Source organism: Cyanistes caeruleus, chromosome 17, assembly GCF_971803275.1.
Source record: "Cyanistes caeruleus chromosome 17, bCyaCae1.hap1.1, whole genome shotgun sequence".
Classification (NCBI taxonomy): domain Eukaryota; kingdom Metazoa; phylum Chordata; class Aves; order Passeriformes; family Paridae; genus Cyanistes; species Cyanistes caeruleus.
The window spans coordinates 3,285,701-3,300,526 of NC_141717.1; the positions used below are offsets into that span (position 1 = coordinate 3,285,701).

A 14,826-nucleotide genomic window follows, 5' to 3' on the forward strand; every position below is an offset into this window, starting at 1 on the left:
GTGTTTTAAAGGCACTGGGTGACATGTACAACAGGCGGAGCCGATCCCGGCGCGGTGCCATGGGCTCCCGGCAGCTCCACCACTGCTGGGGCTGGGGATGGCTCTGAGCAGGGCCAGCACCACTGGGGATCCCCTGGGCTTTGGGGCCACCCCCGTTTCTGTGGGTGGGCAAGGGCTCACCAAAGGAGCTGGCAGAGAGCCGTGGCTGTGCTGGAGCAGCAGGGCCTGGGCTGGCTGAGAGCAGGATGGGGGGAGCACCGGCACAGCTCCAGCTTCCTTGTGGCCGAGTAAGCCCAGGAGGCTTCCCAGGGCTGCCTGCTGGCCCTGCATGAGCCACAAACTGGCATCAACGCCCCTCCTGGTGCAGTGCCCTCCTGCTGCCTCCCCTGAGACACAGAAGCTGACAGAAGATGCAGGAGTCATGAGTCTGGGCATGTCTGCACCAGGCACACAGGAGCCAGCCCTCTGCAGAACTGCAGCACCTTCCTGGGAGGTTCCCAATCTCCACGGGGACACAGGGGACACACAGGAATGTGCAGGCTGTGGGATGCCAGCACCCAACCTGCCACCCTGGCTCTGTGGGAAGCCCTCAGCCCCGACAGGCACTGAACCTTCTATCCCTCGGGGATTTACTCGGTCGCAAGGAAGCTCAGGAGGAGAAAAAACACCCATCCTACCATGTCCAGCAGCTGAGCCAGCCAAGGAGGCCACAGATGACTCCTTCCAAATGACTCAATGATCTTCACAGCCCCTTTGGAGCAGGGTCACCCCTTCCAGGCTGGTGGGGTGAGGGCAGCTGTACCCCCTAGCGCTCCAGAGCCATCCATGCCAGGAAAACGGGGCAGGGTGCCGGGAAAGTGCGGAGCAGCTGGAGTCTGACGGATGGCTGTACACTTTGGGTGAGTTCTGCAGTACCTGTATGTTTTACATTTACATAAGAGCACTGTGACATTGGAAATATTTTCCTTTTATTACAATATATCAAAAATATGCAGCTTTAGTAAACAAGGTCATATTACACTTTCTAATGCACTGTACAATGCTACATTACACTTATATTCGGTATGGAGAGGGAGCCCAGGCTCCCACTGGCAGGTTTGTGGGGTGAAAGGGCATCCACCGGCATCCTGGAGCTTGCCCAGATCCGTGCTGGAAAGCGGAGCTGCCGCCCTCTGCCCTGGGCTTGCCTGGTGCCCGTGGTGGCAGCACCGCCAGCGTCCGCCCCAGGCCTTCTCCTCCGGTCCCAGAGTCCTTCACAGTCCTGGAGCCTAATCAATCTTCTCCACCTTCCCAATGATCTTTTCTTCGAAGATGGGCAGGATGGTGTCGTCCTCCCGCACCTCCTCAAAGACCACACCACAGTCAAACTCATCGCTCACTTTCTTGAAGTAATACCTGAAAAAACCAGAAATGTGGAGGGGGGAGATGGGGAAAAAAAACCAGGTGAATGGTCACAGGGCACCATGATCCCCAAACCTGGGTGCAGCCCTTCCATGGCTCTGAGCTCAGGGAGCACAGGAAGCTGCTGCCCCAGACACGGAGGGAACTGAGGCCACACTCCCCACAGCATCACTGACTGTGCCTGCCCAGGAACCTGCAGGGCAGCTCAGCAGCTCCTGTTGGGATTGCAAACCACGATGCAGGACATTTCTGCTACAAAACCCCATCTTCCTCACCCCTGCTAACCTGCCTCTTCACCAGCCTGGCCATGCTGCCACATCCCCACCACAGCACGCCCTGAGGAAACCCTCCTGACCCACCTCCACCAACCCTCCCCTGCATGGAGGCAACGCCGCTGTGTCCTGGCAGTGGCATCTGCCAGGGCTCACCAACAGCTGCTGGCCGCTCCCTACAGGCGGGGAGCAGCCCTTACCTGTAGTTCCCTTTCTTGGTCAGCAGCTCCTTGAACTGTCCCAGCGTCACCACGCGCCCCTTGACGAGGGTGCGGTAGGGGATGGGCTCCCCGCAGAAGTAATACGCGACCACGATGTTCTCGCAGGGCTGCGACGCGCCGCTGCCCGGCCTCTTCTGGGGCTTCAACCTGCTGTGCAGAGACACAAGGGACCTGCTCAGTGCCAGCCCACGGGCTCAGAACCACCGAGCTGGCTACCTGGCAGGGCTCGGGGCTGGTCAGGGCTCCGCAGATGGGCTGGTGGAAACGCGGCGTGGCCCCTGAGCATCTCCTGCTCCCACCAGCAGCTCTCCCGGCATGCAGACACACACCCAGATTGGTCAAGGGGCATTTGGAAAGGCTGAATGAGGCCAGGACACAGCTACAAGGAGGGTGCAGGTTCTAACTCAGCCTCTTTGTGCTGTCTCCAGGCTTTGAGAGGGCACAGCCTTCCTCACAGCATGGTTTGAGGAGTTACTGGCAGAGCACCCCAGGCCAAGGCAGCAGAGCCAGGTCACCACCATCACCATCTCCCCATGCTCCTGGTGCACACCAGCACACAGGGCTGGAGCACCATCCCACAGGGCATGATCATGCAGGCTCTGCCCAGACTGCTTGGGATTATTGCCACCGTGGCCAGAAGAGCCCAGCAAGACTTTCCAGTGGCCCACATCTGCAGGCAGGTTGTTCCTGCACCCCACAGCTCCCCCGGGCACCTCTCCCAGAGTACGTGGAGGTCTGAGGGGATGGAGCTCCCAGCACAGCATGTCCTGGAGCCTCTGCTGCCTGTCCTGTCCATGCAGGGCACCAAGGCAGCTGCCACCCCTAAAACCTCAGTGACTTTTACACCTCCTGTGCTTTCCCAGATCTCAGAATACTGGTCTGATCTTTGCTTCCAGTCCACACACCAGGTTCAGCTATGTGGTGCCATCACCAGACTGAAACTGTCAGCTCAGCCCTCACCCCATTTTCAGAGATAGACAAAAGCAACAATAATTCAGCTCAGGGTACTTTGCCCTTCTGCAGAGCCTTTCATCTGGGGTACCGAAAACGCTGCACAAACATTGGAGCAGCCTACACAAATTGGTACCTTGGCATGCGTGGTCTGAGCCAGAGGCAGCCTTCCTTTTCAAAGTCACATAAAACACATTTGGCAGCTTTAAAAAAAATTATTTTAAAAGCACAGTGGATAAAGAAAAGATGATTTTGTATTTACATGACTGGAAAGTTGCTGTAAAAACCTTTGAATCTGCCAAGCACATGAGGTAATCGCAGTTTTGGAAATGACTCTGACCTTAACCTTTAAACAGTGGCTGGCGGGCAGAGCACCTTTTCATGGTGTGCCCACATAAACACTGGCACTGCAAACCAACACCAGACACAGCCTTTGCACCTCTTCCTACAGGCAGGAGAGGTCTAAAGTTCAGCTGAACAATCCTCTGGGTGCCTGCTCTGCCTGGGAGAGCTCTGGAGAAGATGCAGCATTCTGAGAGGCAAGGGTCTGCTCCTGGTGCCAGCAGAGCTCTCAGAGCCTCTCCCATCCCTGTATCAAAATACAGGATGCCCTTTAGCTAGAAAAACATTAAGGAATTGAGTCATCCTTGGAAAAAAAAATATGAGGCATTTAAAGGAAAAATGGGTCATAAATTCAGGCAAATTCTGTGAATCTTGTGGGCCAGAAGTTAATTGAAGGGGTTTGGAAAACCTCAAAATCCCTAAGCTTCTCTTAATCCTGCTAGAGACAAGTCACGACTAAGAGAGGGCTGCTGTGTGTCTGGGGACCTGGGGACACGGTGACGAGCCTGGAGCAGGAGCAGAGCTGCTTCCTCAGGGCTGCTGCTCTCCTTTGCCTGGGGAGATGGAGAGGACAGGACATCCCTGAGCTCTGCTGTGGCAGAAGCAAGAGGGGGACTGTGCCAGTGGCTGGGAGCGTCCTTCCTCCTGCCGTGCACTTCACACCTGAAAGGCCATCCCTGAAGGTACTCAGCCTGGCTCCAGTGAGATGTGCCCTGAAAATGATGCCTGAAGGGATGCCCAAAAATGATCTTGACAGGCAAAGAGGGGAGACTGACTGGCCTTTAGTTTCCTAAACCTCCCTTTTTTCCCTTTTTGAAAATGGGGGGTATGCTTTCCCTTTTCCAGACAGTGGGAACTTTTCCAGATGGCCATGACTTCTCAAATATGATAGATAGTGGCTGAGACATTTCATCCACCAGTGCCCTCAGGCCCTGTGGGATGGATTTCATCAGGTCCCATGGACCTGTGCACTTTCCGGTCCCAAACCTCATCTTCTCCTACTGCAGGTGGTTCTTTTTTGTCCCAGTCCTGCCTTTGTCTGTGACTCAAGTGCTGTGGTTGGAGCACTCAGTGGTGAAGACCAAAGCAAAAAAGCCATTGAGTACCTCAGCCTCCTGCATGCCCCAGGTACCCAGCTCTCCCATTTCCTCTCAGACAGGGCCCACATTTTCCCCAGTCTTCCTTTTATCAGCAATGTACCACGAGAAAATTTTCCTGTTGCTTTAATTCTGTCAGCAGAACTCACACCCCCCACAAACTGCAGCCATAGACCTCCAGCAGGCTGAAGCAGAGCTGATGAATATGGAATCACTGAAAATGTAATTTTCTAAGAGCTCGTCTCTGGAGAATGAAACAACTCAACTGTCTCCACTTTTGTCATTGCCAAGAGATCTCCTGAGACCTTGGCTTGCACATAAAGGCCCTCACACCGACTCCGAGCCCTGCCTCATTAAATCTGCCACCTGCACCCATCTCCTGGGTGTCAGTGTGACCCAGAAATACTGCCAGGTGCCACGCCCTGCCCCTCCTGAGAGCACCTCCCATTGCTGTGCTTGTCACAAGCACAAAACACCATCCAGCAGGGGAACAGCAGCACTCATCCCTCTCACTGCATCTGCAGCCCAGTCCTGACCCGCAGCTGGGCATCCCACCCATGCTGGGACAGGGAAGCCAAGGCTGGCTTGCAGCACCAATCCAACCTTGCTGTGATGCAGAGGTGTCCAGCTTGCTCCAGCTCAGCCCTGGGGCTGGAGAGCTTTGCAAAGCCCAAAATGCACCCAGCAGATGTTGCCTCAGTGGGCGTCCCAGCTACCAGCTCTGCTCCTCTGCCAGTCTTGGGCCAACACAATTAATTCCAAAGTGATCTCATGCTAAATGTTCTCCCTGCTTGCAAAAAATCCTTTCTCTGAGGAGCTGGTATTAATTACTTCAATCTGGCTGTGAAATGTGAGACTGAGCTACAGGAAACAGCTCCATGGAAAAACCTGACGGTCACTGGGACACCAATGCTGGGCTCTGGTGTGCTGCTGGATCTGCAGGTCATTAGTACTGGATGGTCAACCCTGAATTGCTTGCCAGCAGCAGCCAGGTTGCTATCTCAGAGATCAGGGTCATTCCAAATGCTGTGAAATAGGGAGAGAAATGCTTTTCCTGGAAGAATATTTACAATTCCCAGCACACTCACTGCAGGTGCCTCATTGATTTACAGTGGGGCAGTGCTGGGGTGGGAGCAGGGCTCTTGGCACTGGGCAGTTTGGTGGGGAAGGCCACTGCTGGAAGGGCTGTGCCAGAGGGGAGTGGCTGGAGAGCTGGATAACCATGCTGGCAAGGCCTGTCTGGCTGAAGAAATCTGGCACAGTATGCTCTCCACCCACAGCCAGCTCAACTGGGGCCTCAAGGACACCTCCAGGCTCACCTCCACCTCTCTGAGCTTCCCCAAGGCTATTGACAAAGCTGGGACACTGGCCTCAGTTTCCCAGAGCTCTTCAAAGCTCCTGACTGAAATAAATGGTGTTTTCATGGGAGCTCCTCTCTCACTTTCACCCTTGTTCTCATGGAGCTGTGGGATCTATTTCCAGGCAGGCTCCTGGGCTAACCAGAGCAGGAGCTTTCTAAAAACTGCCAGCTCAGGTGTGCTTCACCTGTAGCACCCAATCCTACCAAAATCCAGCAGAGACATTTCAACATCCAGAAATCTTTGGCTCCCTGGGGACCACTGCATCCATTTTTGCCTGCTACTGGACACAGACACATCTACTTTTCATCAGCAGCTCCCCACTGGTGAATTTCTCTCTGGTTTTCCAGGCACGAGGGCTGGGCGATCCCTGTATCACTGGGAGAAGAGCCAGACCTCATGGAGAGGCGGTGGAAGCAGAGGAGCCCAGAACTGGGACTGCCCAGCCCATCCTGCTGCTGGCATGCCTGGCATTTACCACACACCATGGGCTTCCTCTGTAAGCCACTCTTAAAAGACAGGCCAAATTATTGTCAGAATATTAATTGCACAGCCCAGGCTGCTATTTTCAAAGTGTGTACAGACATTTCTGAGGAAGGTGCATGAATTTAATACAGCTATAAATGACTCTACTAATAAACCCTATCCAATTACACACGCTGAAAGGTACATCACATAAACTTGGCTTAACCTGGCTTGGGAAAGCCCTCTAATTACCTGGCTTTCAATCAATGCTCTGACATGAATACACAGAAATCTGCTACGTGGTCATTGCAAGTGAAAATAACTGGAACCTGTCAATTAAGAGCTTCTTTTTTAAATTACATTTGTGTTTCTACAAGTCAGACCTCAAAGTGTCAAGTTTTCAGAGGGAAGCTGGAGAGCTGTGAAAGGTTTTTAATGGACAAAGTGCTTTTAGCTGTTAACAGTAATTATCCAGCACTCCCAAAACAATTTTCACCAGAGAGCTCCATGTGCCTTGCAAATGATGTCCCCTGAAAGATAAGACAGAGCAGGAAAATGAGCTCTGCAACAGCCATTAAGCTGAGTCACAGAAGGATGCAGTGACTTGGATATGGCCACGAAGAGTCAGCGCTGCTGCAGGAGGGCTCCAGCACACAGCGGCCTTTGCTGGAAGCTTGTGCAAGATGGAGATAAAGAGCAAAGACAGATTTGTCTTCTGCACTTAATTCTGCTGCATCCTGATGAGTTCTGCTCCTGCACCAAGCTCTGAAGTCACTGTGTGACTGTGAATGAGTGGAGAGCCAGAGAGCACCAGGGGAGAGAGCTCTCCCAGCCATGCCCCTTCTAGACGTGCTCCCCTCTGCCCAGCCCCTTCCCACCCTGCCAGGAGCATCTCCAGCCTCTCCATCCACAGATCACAAGCCCAAGGCCTCAGGGTGGGTTTTGGCATTTGCAGCACCATGTCAGAGGAACTGAGGAAGATTTCTCTGACCTCTCTGCATGCTGGAGACCAAAGCAGAGGACACGGACATCCCTCAGAGCAGTCTCTCCGAGCCCTCCCACACACACTCAGACGTTATCATCATACCTTTGCTTAAGGGGGAGTTTTCCAGCCCTTTTTTCTTCCTCTTCCAACCTCCTGCGAGCTTCTTCCAGCTGGGTGAGAGGGTTGGGGGCTGGGTTGGGGGGCATGGTAGGATCTTGAATGAAGGGGTGAGAAGGCTGGACGACGTTTCGGAGCTGGGCGCTGACCCACGGGTGCACTGTCACAGGTCGCTCGATGGAGAGGGGCCGGACCATGTCGTGGGACAGCTGCTTCTTAGCACCTGAAGAGCTACACACAAACATAAAGGTTTGACACAGACCACTGAGATGCTCACAGTCATTCCCAGATGGACCTGCTGCTGGACACAGGCACCACTGGGAAGCTCCTCACAGCATGGATTTCAAGGGAGAAGGGTGCAATAGCAAAATCTAAAGAAGATTTTGAGCAAGTCCTGAGACATCAAGGTGAGCAGCCCAACCCTGAAACAAACCTCACAGGTAAGTGTGAGGGCTCCAAACAATCCCATACATAAAAATAAACTCAGGAAAAGGGCAGCTCAATCTTTTGTGGCATTCTCCCCTGGAGGTGATGTCCTCACCTTGGACCCACGGCAGCAATTTCTGAGCTTCCTCTGGGGCTGCAACCTCCTACCATGGCCATGAGTTATCCTTCAGAAACAACAACCCTCATAGCCCCCGTGTAATCCTCAGTCTCCTAAGGGTCTAGACCCTTGTGTGGTGCACTCTTGCCTTCCCAAGATGTCTGGGAGGAAGGCAGCCTGCTGACACATCTCCTTTGTGCAGGGGATGCAATACAAGAGTGTGGTTACCCCTCCCTCTGCCAGCCCTTACCCATGGTTTGTTTTCTTATGCCTGCTGATCTCCTTCTCTCCTTCTATGATCCACTGAAGGATCTTCTGGTTTTTCTCCACGTCTTCAGGAGATCCTGGCATCTCATAGTTGGCACCATCACTTTTCCCTGAATCAGTCTTCTTCACATTCCTTTTTGAGAGCAGACTTGCTTTCCCACTGCAAGAACAAAGCTTGGGACATTAGTGCTGCCAACCACCAGAGGGGCAGAGGATGACACATTTATCTCCAGACATGGACACATCTATCTCCAGACATTTTCCACAGCCCCCTGCTCTACCAAAGCTCAAAACACCTGTGCCACAGTTCAGGTTAAGAGTAGGACTACTTGGGCACAGCAGCTTCTCTGCCCAACAATCTGTGGGGAGAGGGAGGTTCTCCTCTGGCCAAATGAGCCATTGTGTTAAATCCTCAGCTCCTTGCTCAGAGCAGGAGGTTATCCACTGTCTGTCTCTCCATGCCTGACCACTGCTCAAAACCTGCTATCAGGTTTATCAAAAACACTGCTCAAATCCTTCCTATCACCCTCAGATTCACTGATACCCCAAACTCTGACTTGCCATGCACAGAGTTTGCTTCTCACCCTCAACTAAATGAGGCTTCACCTCATGGTGGAAGATCACATCCTAGCAGGGTGGGCTGCCACCTCAACCAGCACAGCCAGAGGGATGCCTGGCAGTAGCCAACACACCTGTGGCTGCAGCAAAGGCTCCTGCAGGAACACCATGGCACACATGGCCAAATGCCCAGCCAAGCAGCCCCATGCTCAGGAGGCCATGCAGAATTCCCCCATGCTGGCCTGTCCTTCCATGAGACACCCACTGTCCTTCCTAATCATCCACCTGCTTTACTGCAATTTTGTTGATTTTTTTTTTTTTTGAAAAAGCCTGGAGAGGAATTGCTGCAGATCTACAAAGGTAGGGCAAGCTTACAACTTCTCTGCTTCTCCCAATATGAGGACTACTGGGTATCAAATGCAACTCTGCAGCATCAAGTTCAGTGCAAACAAAATAATGCTGTTTTCTGCAGGTTGTCATGGACCCACAGACACAGTCATGGGGGGCTGGGGGAACAGCACACCAGCTGGGTTCAACAAAGAGTCACAGAAGCCACCACAAGAGACTGCTGGCTGCCAAACAAGACCATTTGGATGCAAATCCTTGTCTTGTGAAGCTTCTAATTCAGGGACTGCCAGGAACTGGGAGTTTGTGCCAGAGGAAGGACAGCTCTGAGTGTGCCCTTTAAAAATTTCATTAAATACATGCTGTAGCTGCTGCTGGAAGGAAGTCTTGTGTCTAGAGAGGCCTTTGGGTTGGCCCAGCATGACCATGCTCATCTCTGTTGAAGCAACAACCCTTTCCCCATACAAACATGGTAGATTTAAGTGCCTCTCCCTCCTGAAGAGCAGTTTGCTTCGGCTGCCTCTGCACTCTGCCTCCTTCCTGCCACCCCAGAAAGCTGATCCTGACTGCTGCAGACCCAGCCAGCCTGCCATCACTAACTGTCCCACCCCTGGTACACTGCAAAGAAACATCCCAAAGCCTCAGCCCTGGGTGAGCACAGCTTTCTCCTGTGGCTGCTCCATCCCCATCCCTCACTGTGGTCAGCCCTGAGCTGCACTCCCACCTTTGCAGCCACCCAGTAACAGGACCAGCAAAACCCACCACAGAAAAGGAGCTCCTCCTTCTCCCTGTAGCATGGAAAGGATGGAGGAAGTCAAATGGCCAAGGAAAGATGGACATCAGCCTGGTAATGTAGCCAAATGGCTTTTCTGGGCAGAGGGTGCCCTACCCTGGAGAACATCCCCTTGGGACTGGCTGCAAGGGCAGCACTGCAGTGTCCATTGCTTTGTTAGGAAAAGAAAGAAGCCCTTCTGGTAAATGGTTCAGCCTTGCAACAAATAAAGTGGTTATTTTTGTCTTCTCATAAACACCTTAAGAGACCTGTTTCTACTACCCAGACCTTAAGACACAGCCCCAACATCCAGCTCCTGGTGCATGGAGTAGACCAGCACTACAATTTCTAAGCATCTCCACTGCTTTGAAGAGCAGAAAATCTATTTCATAACCAAGGCAAATAAAAATCCTGATTAGAAAGTATCTTTCTGCACCAGATAACAGAGACAAAAAGGATTCTATAAAGGTTATCAGGGCTTATCCATTCCTGAAAGAGAAGAGCCCTCAAATGACATCTCAGCATAAGCTCTCACAAGAAAAGGTTCAACTGCTGTTTCCCTGACATGATACAGACTGTTTATGGAAGAGCTTCCTAGAGAAGCCATGGCTTTGGGAATCCCATTGGGTGTTCCTTGACTCACCTGTAGCCTAAAGAGTCCATGGGGACAGAGGCCATGCCCAAGTTTTCACTGTAGTTTCGTGACTTTGTTGCATAGTTATGTGAATCTACATTCCAAGCAAAGCTGTTCTGCACTCGCTGCGTGGCCTCAGCCTCGATCTGCTCTTTTGGTTTCATCATGCTGTGGTGATGGATGTGGTGGTAGACATGTTTATGGTGGTATAAGTTAGCTGCATCCAGTTTCATTCCTGATTTTGTTGCGTGCTTGCCATGCCCTGGAGGAATTGTTCCTAGAGTCCCTGACAGCTTTCCTAGGTGGCCGCTTTCCGGGGACCGTGGCTTAGGAGAGTGACGGCCAGGTCCTGGAGATTGGCAGCCTGGAGTTTTCATCACACGCTGCACGTGTTCATCCAGGATGCTTTCGGGGTTTTCTTCATGGGCATCTCTCATCTGCATCCCAGCACAGCCCATCTCAGCATAACGAGGAGCAAAGTGGTGGAAGGCCTGGGCAGAAGGCATCTTGTGGCTCAAGACTGAGGGACCAGAAGAGATATCTGCATCCTCACCTTCTTCTTCCTGCAAGAAACACAGGGACAATCAGAGAATGACACTGGAGTGGTGGAAGGGGTCCCTAGTCCCCCCTTCTGCTTGCAGCAGGATTGCTATTCACCCTTAGGTCAGGCCTGATTTCATCCAGTCAGATCTTGAAAACCTTTAAGATGATGGAAATCCAGCATGCCTCTGGAGACCTGTTCCAGACTGACAGGAGATTCCTAATGCTCAAGACAAGCCTGTACAGTCTGGGTGTACCCACCCCAGTGGGTGCCACCAAGCAAAGCTACCCAGGTCTCTGTATGTGCTTCCTGAGCCACCATTGGCAACATTCTCCACACAGCACCCAAGGAGCTCTGTCAGGCAGCCCACACATCACAACCAGCCTTACAAACACAGCTGACAAGCCTAACAACTCAACTGCAGCAGGCACAGCCTTACTCAAAGTCCCTTGAAGGTGGTTCTGCAACAACCAGCAGCAGAAAGGTAACTTACCACAGTGTACCTTCAGCTTCCTACGTGCCTTTGGGTAGGGCACTGCTTCAAAGCTCATCAGATAAAGCCCAGAGTTACAGGATATGCAGCAAATCAGTTCTGAGTCAGGTGAGACCAGGGGGGTTTTCTCACCCAAATGACTATTTCACAAGGCAAAGCCAAGAGAAAGCTTGTAACAGGAGGGAGCAAGTGAAGGTCGACAGCTGCATGAATGGTTTTGGAAATCAAACATTGATTTCTCCTGGGCATGCTAAGGCTGGAGTGAAACACTTCGTGCAGATAAAGAAATGGGTTGGAACTAACTGCTTGTTCTTGCAGTTCACACTGGTCTAGGACATGCTGTTAGTGACTCTAAAGTCCTTGCCAGGAAGAATTAAACTCCTCCATGCTGACAGCCACAGTTTTGATGCTGACGAACTACTTTATGCTCCAACATAAACTCAGGTATTTATGAAGTTTCTTTATTGGAAGTCAGGATTCCTATTTGTTTTAATTACATAAGCAGGATTCCAGTGAGTCCTTTAATCCTGCTCTTTTCCTCCTTTGGCACAGTAAAGAAACCAGTTGCAGCACAGGGCATCTCTGCCCTGCCAGATAAATGCACCTACTGGAAAACATGACTCCCATCAGCTTTGCCTGTCAGATGCCATCATCCATCACTTGCTAACCAGCTTCAAAGTCTCAGCTGCCAACCACACAGCAAGAAAGCAAATAACAGACATCTACCCAGTGTCACACCTGGGGGTTCAGGCCTGAAGCAGGACAATGCCAGGCTTTCAAAGGGGTGTGGGCACTGTAAGCCTGGGCATGTGACATGATGCTGGTGTGAGGAGGGGACACAGCACTTTCTAACAGATCACTCTGAAAGGCTTCAGAGGCACCTTCCATCTACAGCCCTGTGCCACAGCTCGCCAGCCACCAGCCCTGGGCACTGAGCTCAGGGACAAGGCACGGTGAGGGACGTGCTGACTACATCCCTGCCACTAGGGAGAGCATTTATTAGCAGTTTGTGATAACCAACGATACCCTCAGCACTTGGGAGGCTTTAGGAGCTGGTACCTCCCAGGTTTAAACACCAAATAATGTGCAGGGCAGGATCTGACCCTGGCACAGAACCCTGAGGAATGGCAGCATGTCCTTTCTGCTCAGCACAGAACTCTGGCAGTGCTGTCACACCTGAGCAGGGTAGCATGAAGGTGAGAACCCAGGCTGGTCCACCCAAATGGGTCCCTGGGATTTGGGAAATCCTCTGGCTGCCTAGAACTCTATTTTGCAGGTTATGTGGACTTCTGCTTCAAGACTGAGAGGAGGATGGGCTAAGGGGAGAAAAGGCTCTCTCAGCTCATGTTGGCTCAGCTTATCTGTATCACTGAGCAGATCTGGACCCCAAGAGCAACTGCTCCTGCCTGTGGTTGCTCCTGGGGTGGGTCTATGTGGACCTGCCTTACCACCCCCAGCACTGGCCTCAGCCTCACATTAAGTAGGAACACCCCAACAGTGAGACAACAGCAGTGACTGAAGGAACTGGGGTGCATATCCCAAACTGTTGTCTTTCCTCGAGCAGGGCAAAGGTTTGAGTCAAGGCTGCAGGAACCAGTTCTGCTGAATCTTTTCACTGTGCTCTGTCTGCAGTGAAAAAAACAACATACATGGTGTGGCTCTGGAGCTGTGTTTGGGACCTCGCTGTGGTGAGTTGGGCAAGACCTGGCAATGAGCTGGGCAAAGCCTGGTGGAGATTTGGGCAAGGCCTGGCAATGAGCCTGGTGGAGATCTGGGCATAGCTGGACAGTGATCTGGGCAAGATGCAGCACTGGGCAGAGCCTGACAGTGAACTGGGCAAGGCCTGGAAAGAAGCTGGGAAGAGTTTGGCAGGGAGCTGGGCACAGCTGGGCAGTGATGTTGGCACAGCCTGGCAGTGATCCGGGCGGGCAGGGGACACTCTGGGTGTGCAGGGGACACTCTGGGCAGGCAGGTGACACTCTGGACACGCAGGTGACACTCTGGGTGTGCAGGGGACACTCTGGGCAGACAGGGGACACTCTGGACGTGGGGAGCCCCGCTGCCATCACCACTAGATGGTGCTTTGTTGACACAATATCGTCAGAAAGCTCTTCCAGCAGCTCCCACCGGCAGCAGCAGGCAGAGATGCAGCTCCAACTTTGCTGACTGCGGAGCTATTTTTACTCCCCAGCAAGGCTGGGGGTGCCCTTCCCTCTGAATTAGGAGCTGAGAGCTGCGCTGATGAGCCACAGGCAGGCCATACCTTGCTGGAAATCTCCTCCTCTGCCTCCTCCCAGTCCCACCCATTGGCTGCGGCCGGTTGGGAAGGGAGAACAGCTCTGCTAAGCACCAGAGCCTCTTCGATCATCATGCAAATGATTTCCCTCTCTAGTCAGGCAATGTTTCATATTCAAATACTGAAAATCTCAGCAGTGGCTTTGCTTCTTCCTGGCTTATTTTCCATTTGTTCAGTTCAGAGTGATTTGTATGATTCAATACTGATCCCTGTGACAGCAGATTCTGTGCATGGACATGAGGCTGAAGTGTCTCAAAAACTAACATGGGAACATGCACATCCTCTAATCCTCTGCCACATTTCTCAGAATAATTAATGAATTCAGCATTTGCTTTTTTGTAAAGCAGAAACCTGACAGGTCTTTTCAGTAAAAGGCATTTGCCTTCAAATCAGATGCCTCCTCTGGATGTTACTGCATGATGTGGCTTTGAAAGGGAACCTGCAGGCTTCTCATTAGGGGGGAGAAAAATTCTTTTCCCCTGGCTTTTGCAAAATATTTCCAGCTTCTCAGTTAGGCTGGTAACTGCCCAGTGTGACTAATGCTCCTGGTTTTCCCTGTGCTGCTGTGCAGTGAGCCATGCAGACCTGGGAAGAGGTCACCCTGCAGTCCTGGTGCTCAGGTCACAGAAAAAAGCTCTGTGATCTATCAGGATTCCAGTTCTCCCTCTTGCTGATACCAGCAGCTCCTGCACCTTAAGTGCTGACCTAAAAAAGCTACAATTGCTTACTCTGAGTTTTTCCTGAATGGCTAATGCCAGATGCCAGCCAGTCAATGAAATACATTCTGGAGACAGCAAAGAGGTTTAATATATAGCATTAGTGGGAGTCCTGGGCTTAAAAATAGATTAAGTCACACAAAAATGTGTTTAAACAGACTTAAATATATTCTCTGGCACATAGGTATTTGCTGATTTTATGGTATTGCTACTGGCAGCTTCTTCAAGGAGGCAGAGGGCCGGGATAATGTAATTTAGTGCAGGTGGGGGCTGCAACAGAGCCATGGGAGGAGGAGGAGGAGGGGGAGGAAGAAAAGTGTTCTAGGATTGTGTAAGCAGAAAATGCTGCTGATTACACTGTCTTTTGTCTAGAAAGCAATAGTCACCAGACAGGAGAAGAGTGCAATTCCAGAAGAACAGGAATCTAATCCCAAAATAGCACCCAGCTTGC

At 51.9% G+C, this 14,826-nt stretch overlaps 1 protein-coding gene across 14 annotated transcripts in view; it reads right to left on the reverse strand.

Moving 5' to 3' along the window:
• Positions 1 to 946: 946 nt before the first annotated feature.
• The window catches only part of AXIN1 (axin 1), a 78,372-nt gene continuing 64,492 nt past the window's right edge, over positions 947 to 14,826 (reverse strand). For 8 of the 14 annotated variants that reach the window (XM_023936491.2, XM_086854361.1, XM_086854363.1 and 5 more), the window contains exons 6-10: positions 10,339 to 10,892; positions 8,004 to 8,180; positions 7,195 to 7,440; positions 1,874 to 2,044; positions 947 to 1,395 (exon numbers count right to left, since the gene is read on the reverse strand). In XM_023936491.2, the coding sequence (XP_023792259.1) occupies positions 1,269 to 1,395; positions 1,874 to 2,044; positions 7,195 to 7,440; positions 8,004 to 8,180; positions 10,339 to 10,892 (1,275 nt within the window). In that variant the 3' untranslated portion in view covers positions 947 to 1,268. The remainder of the gene's footprint in view (positions 1,396 to 1,873; positions 2,045 to 7,194; positions 7,441 to 8,003; positions 8,181 to 10,338; positions 10,893 to 14,826) is intronic. The other 6 variants (XM_086854368.1, XM_086854367.1, XM_086854366.1 and 3 more) reach the window with 1 other exon arrangement.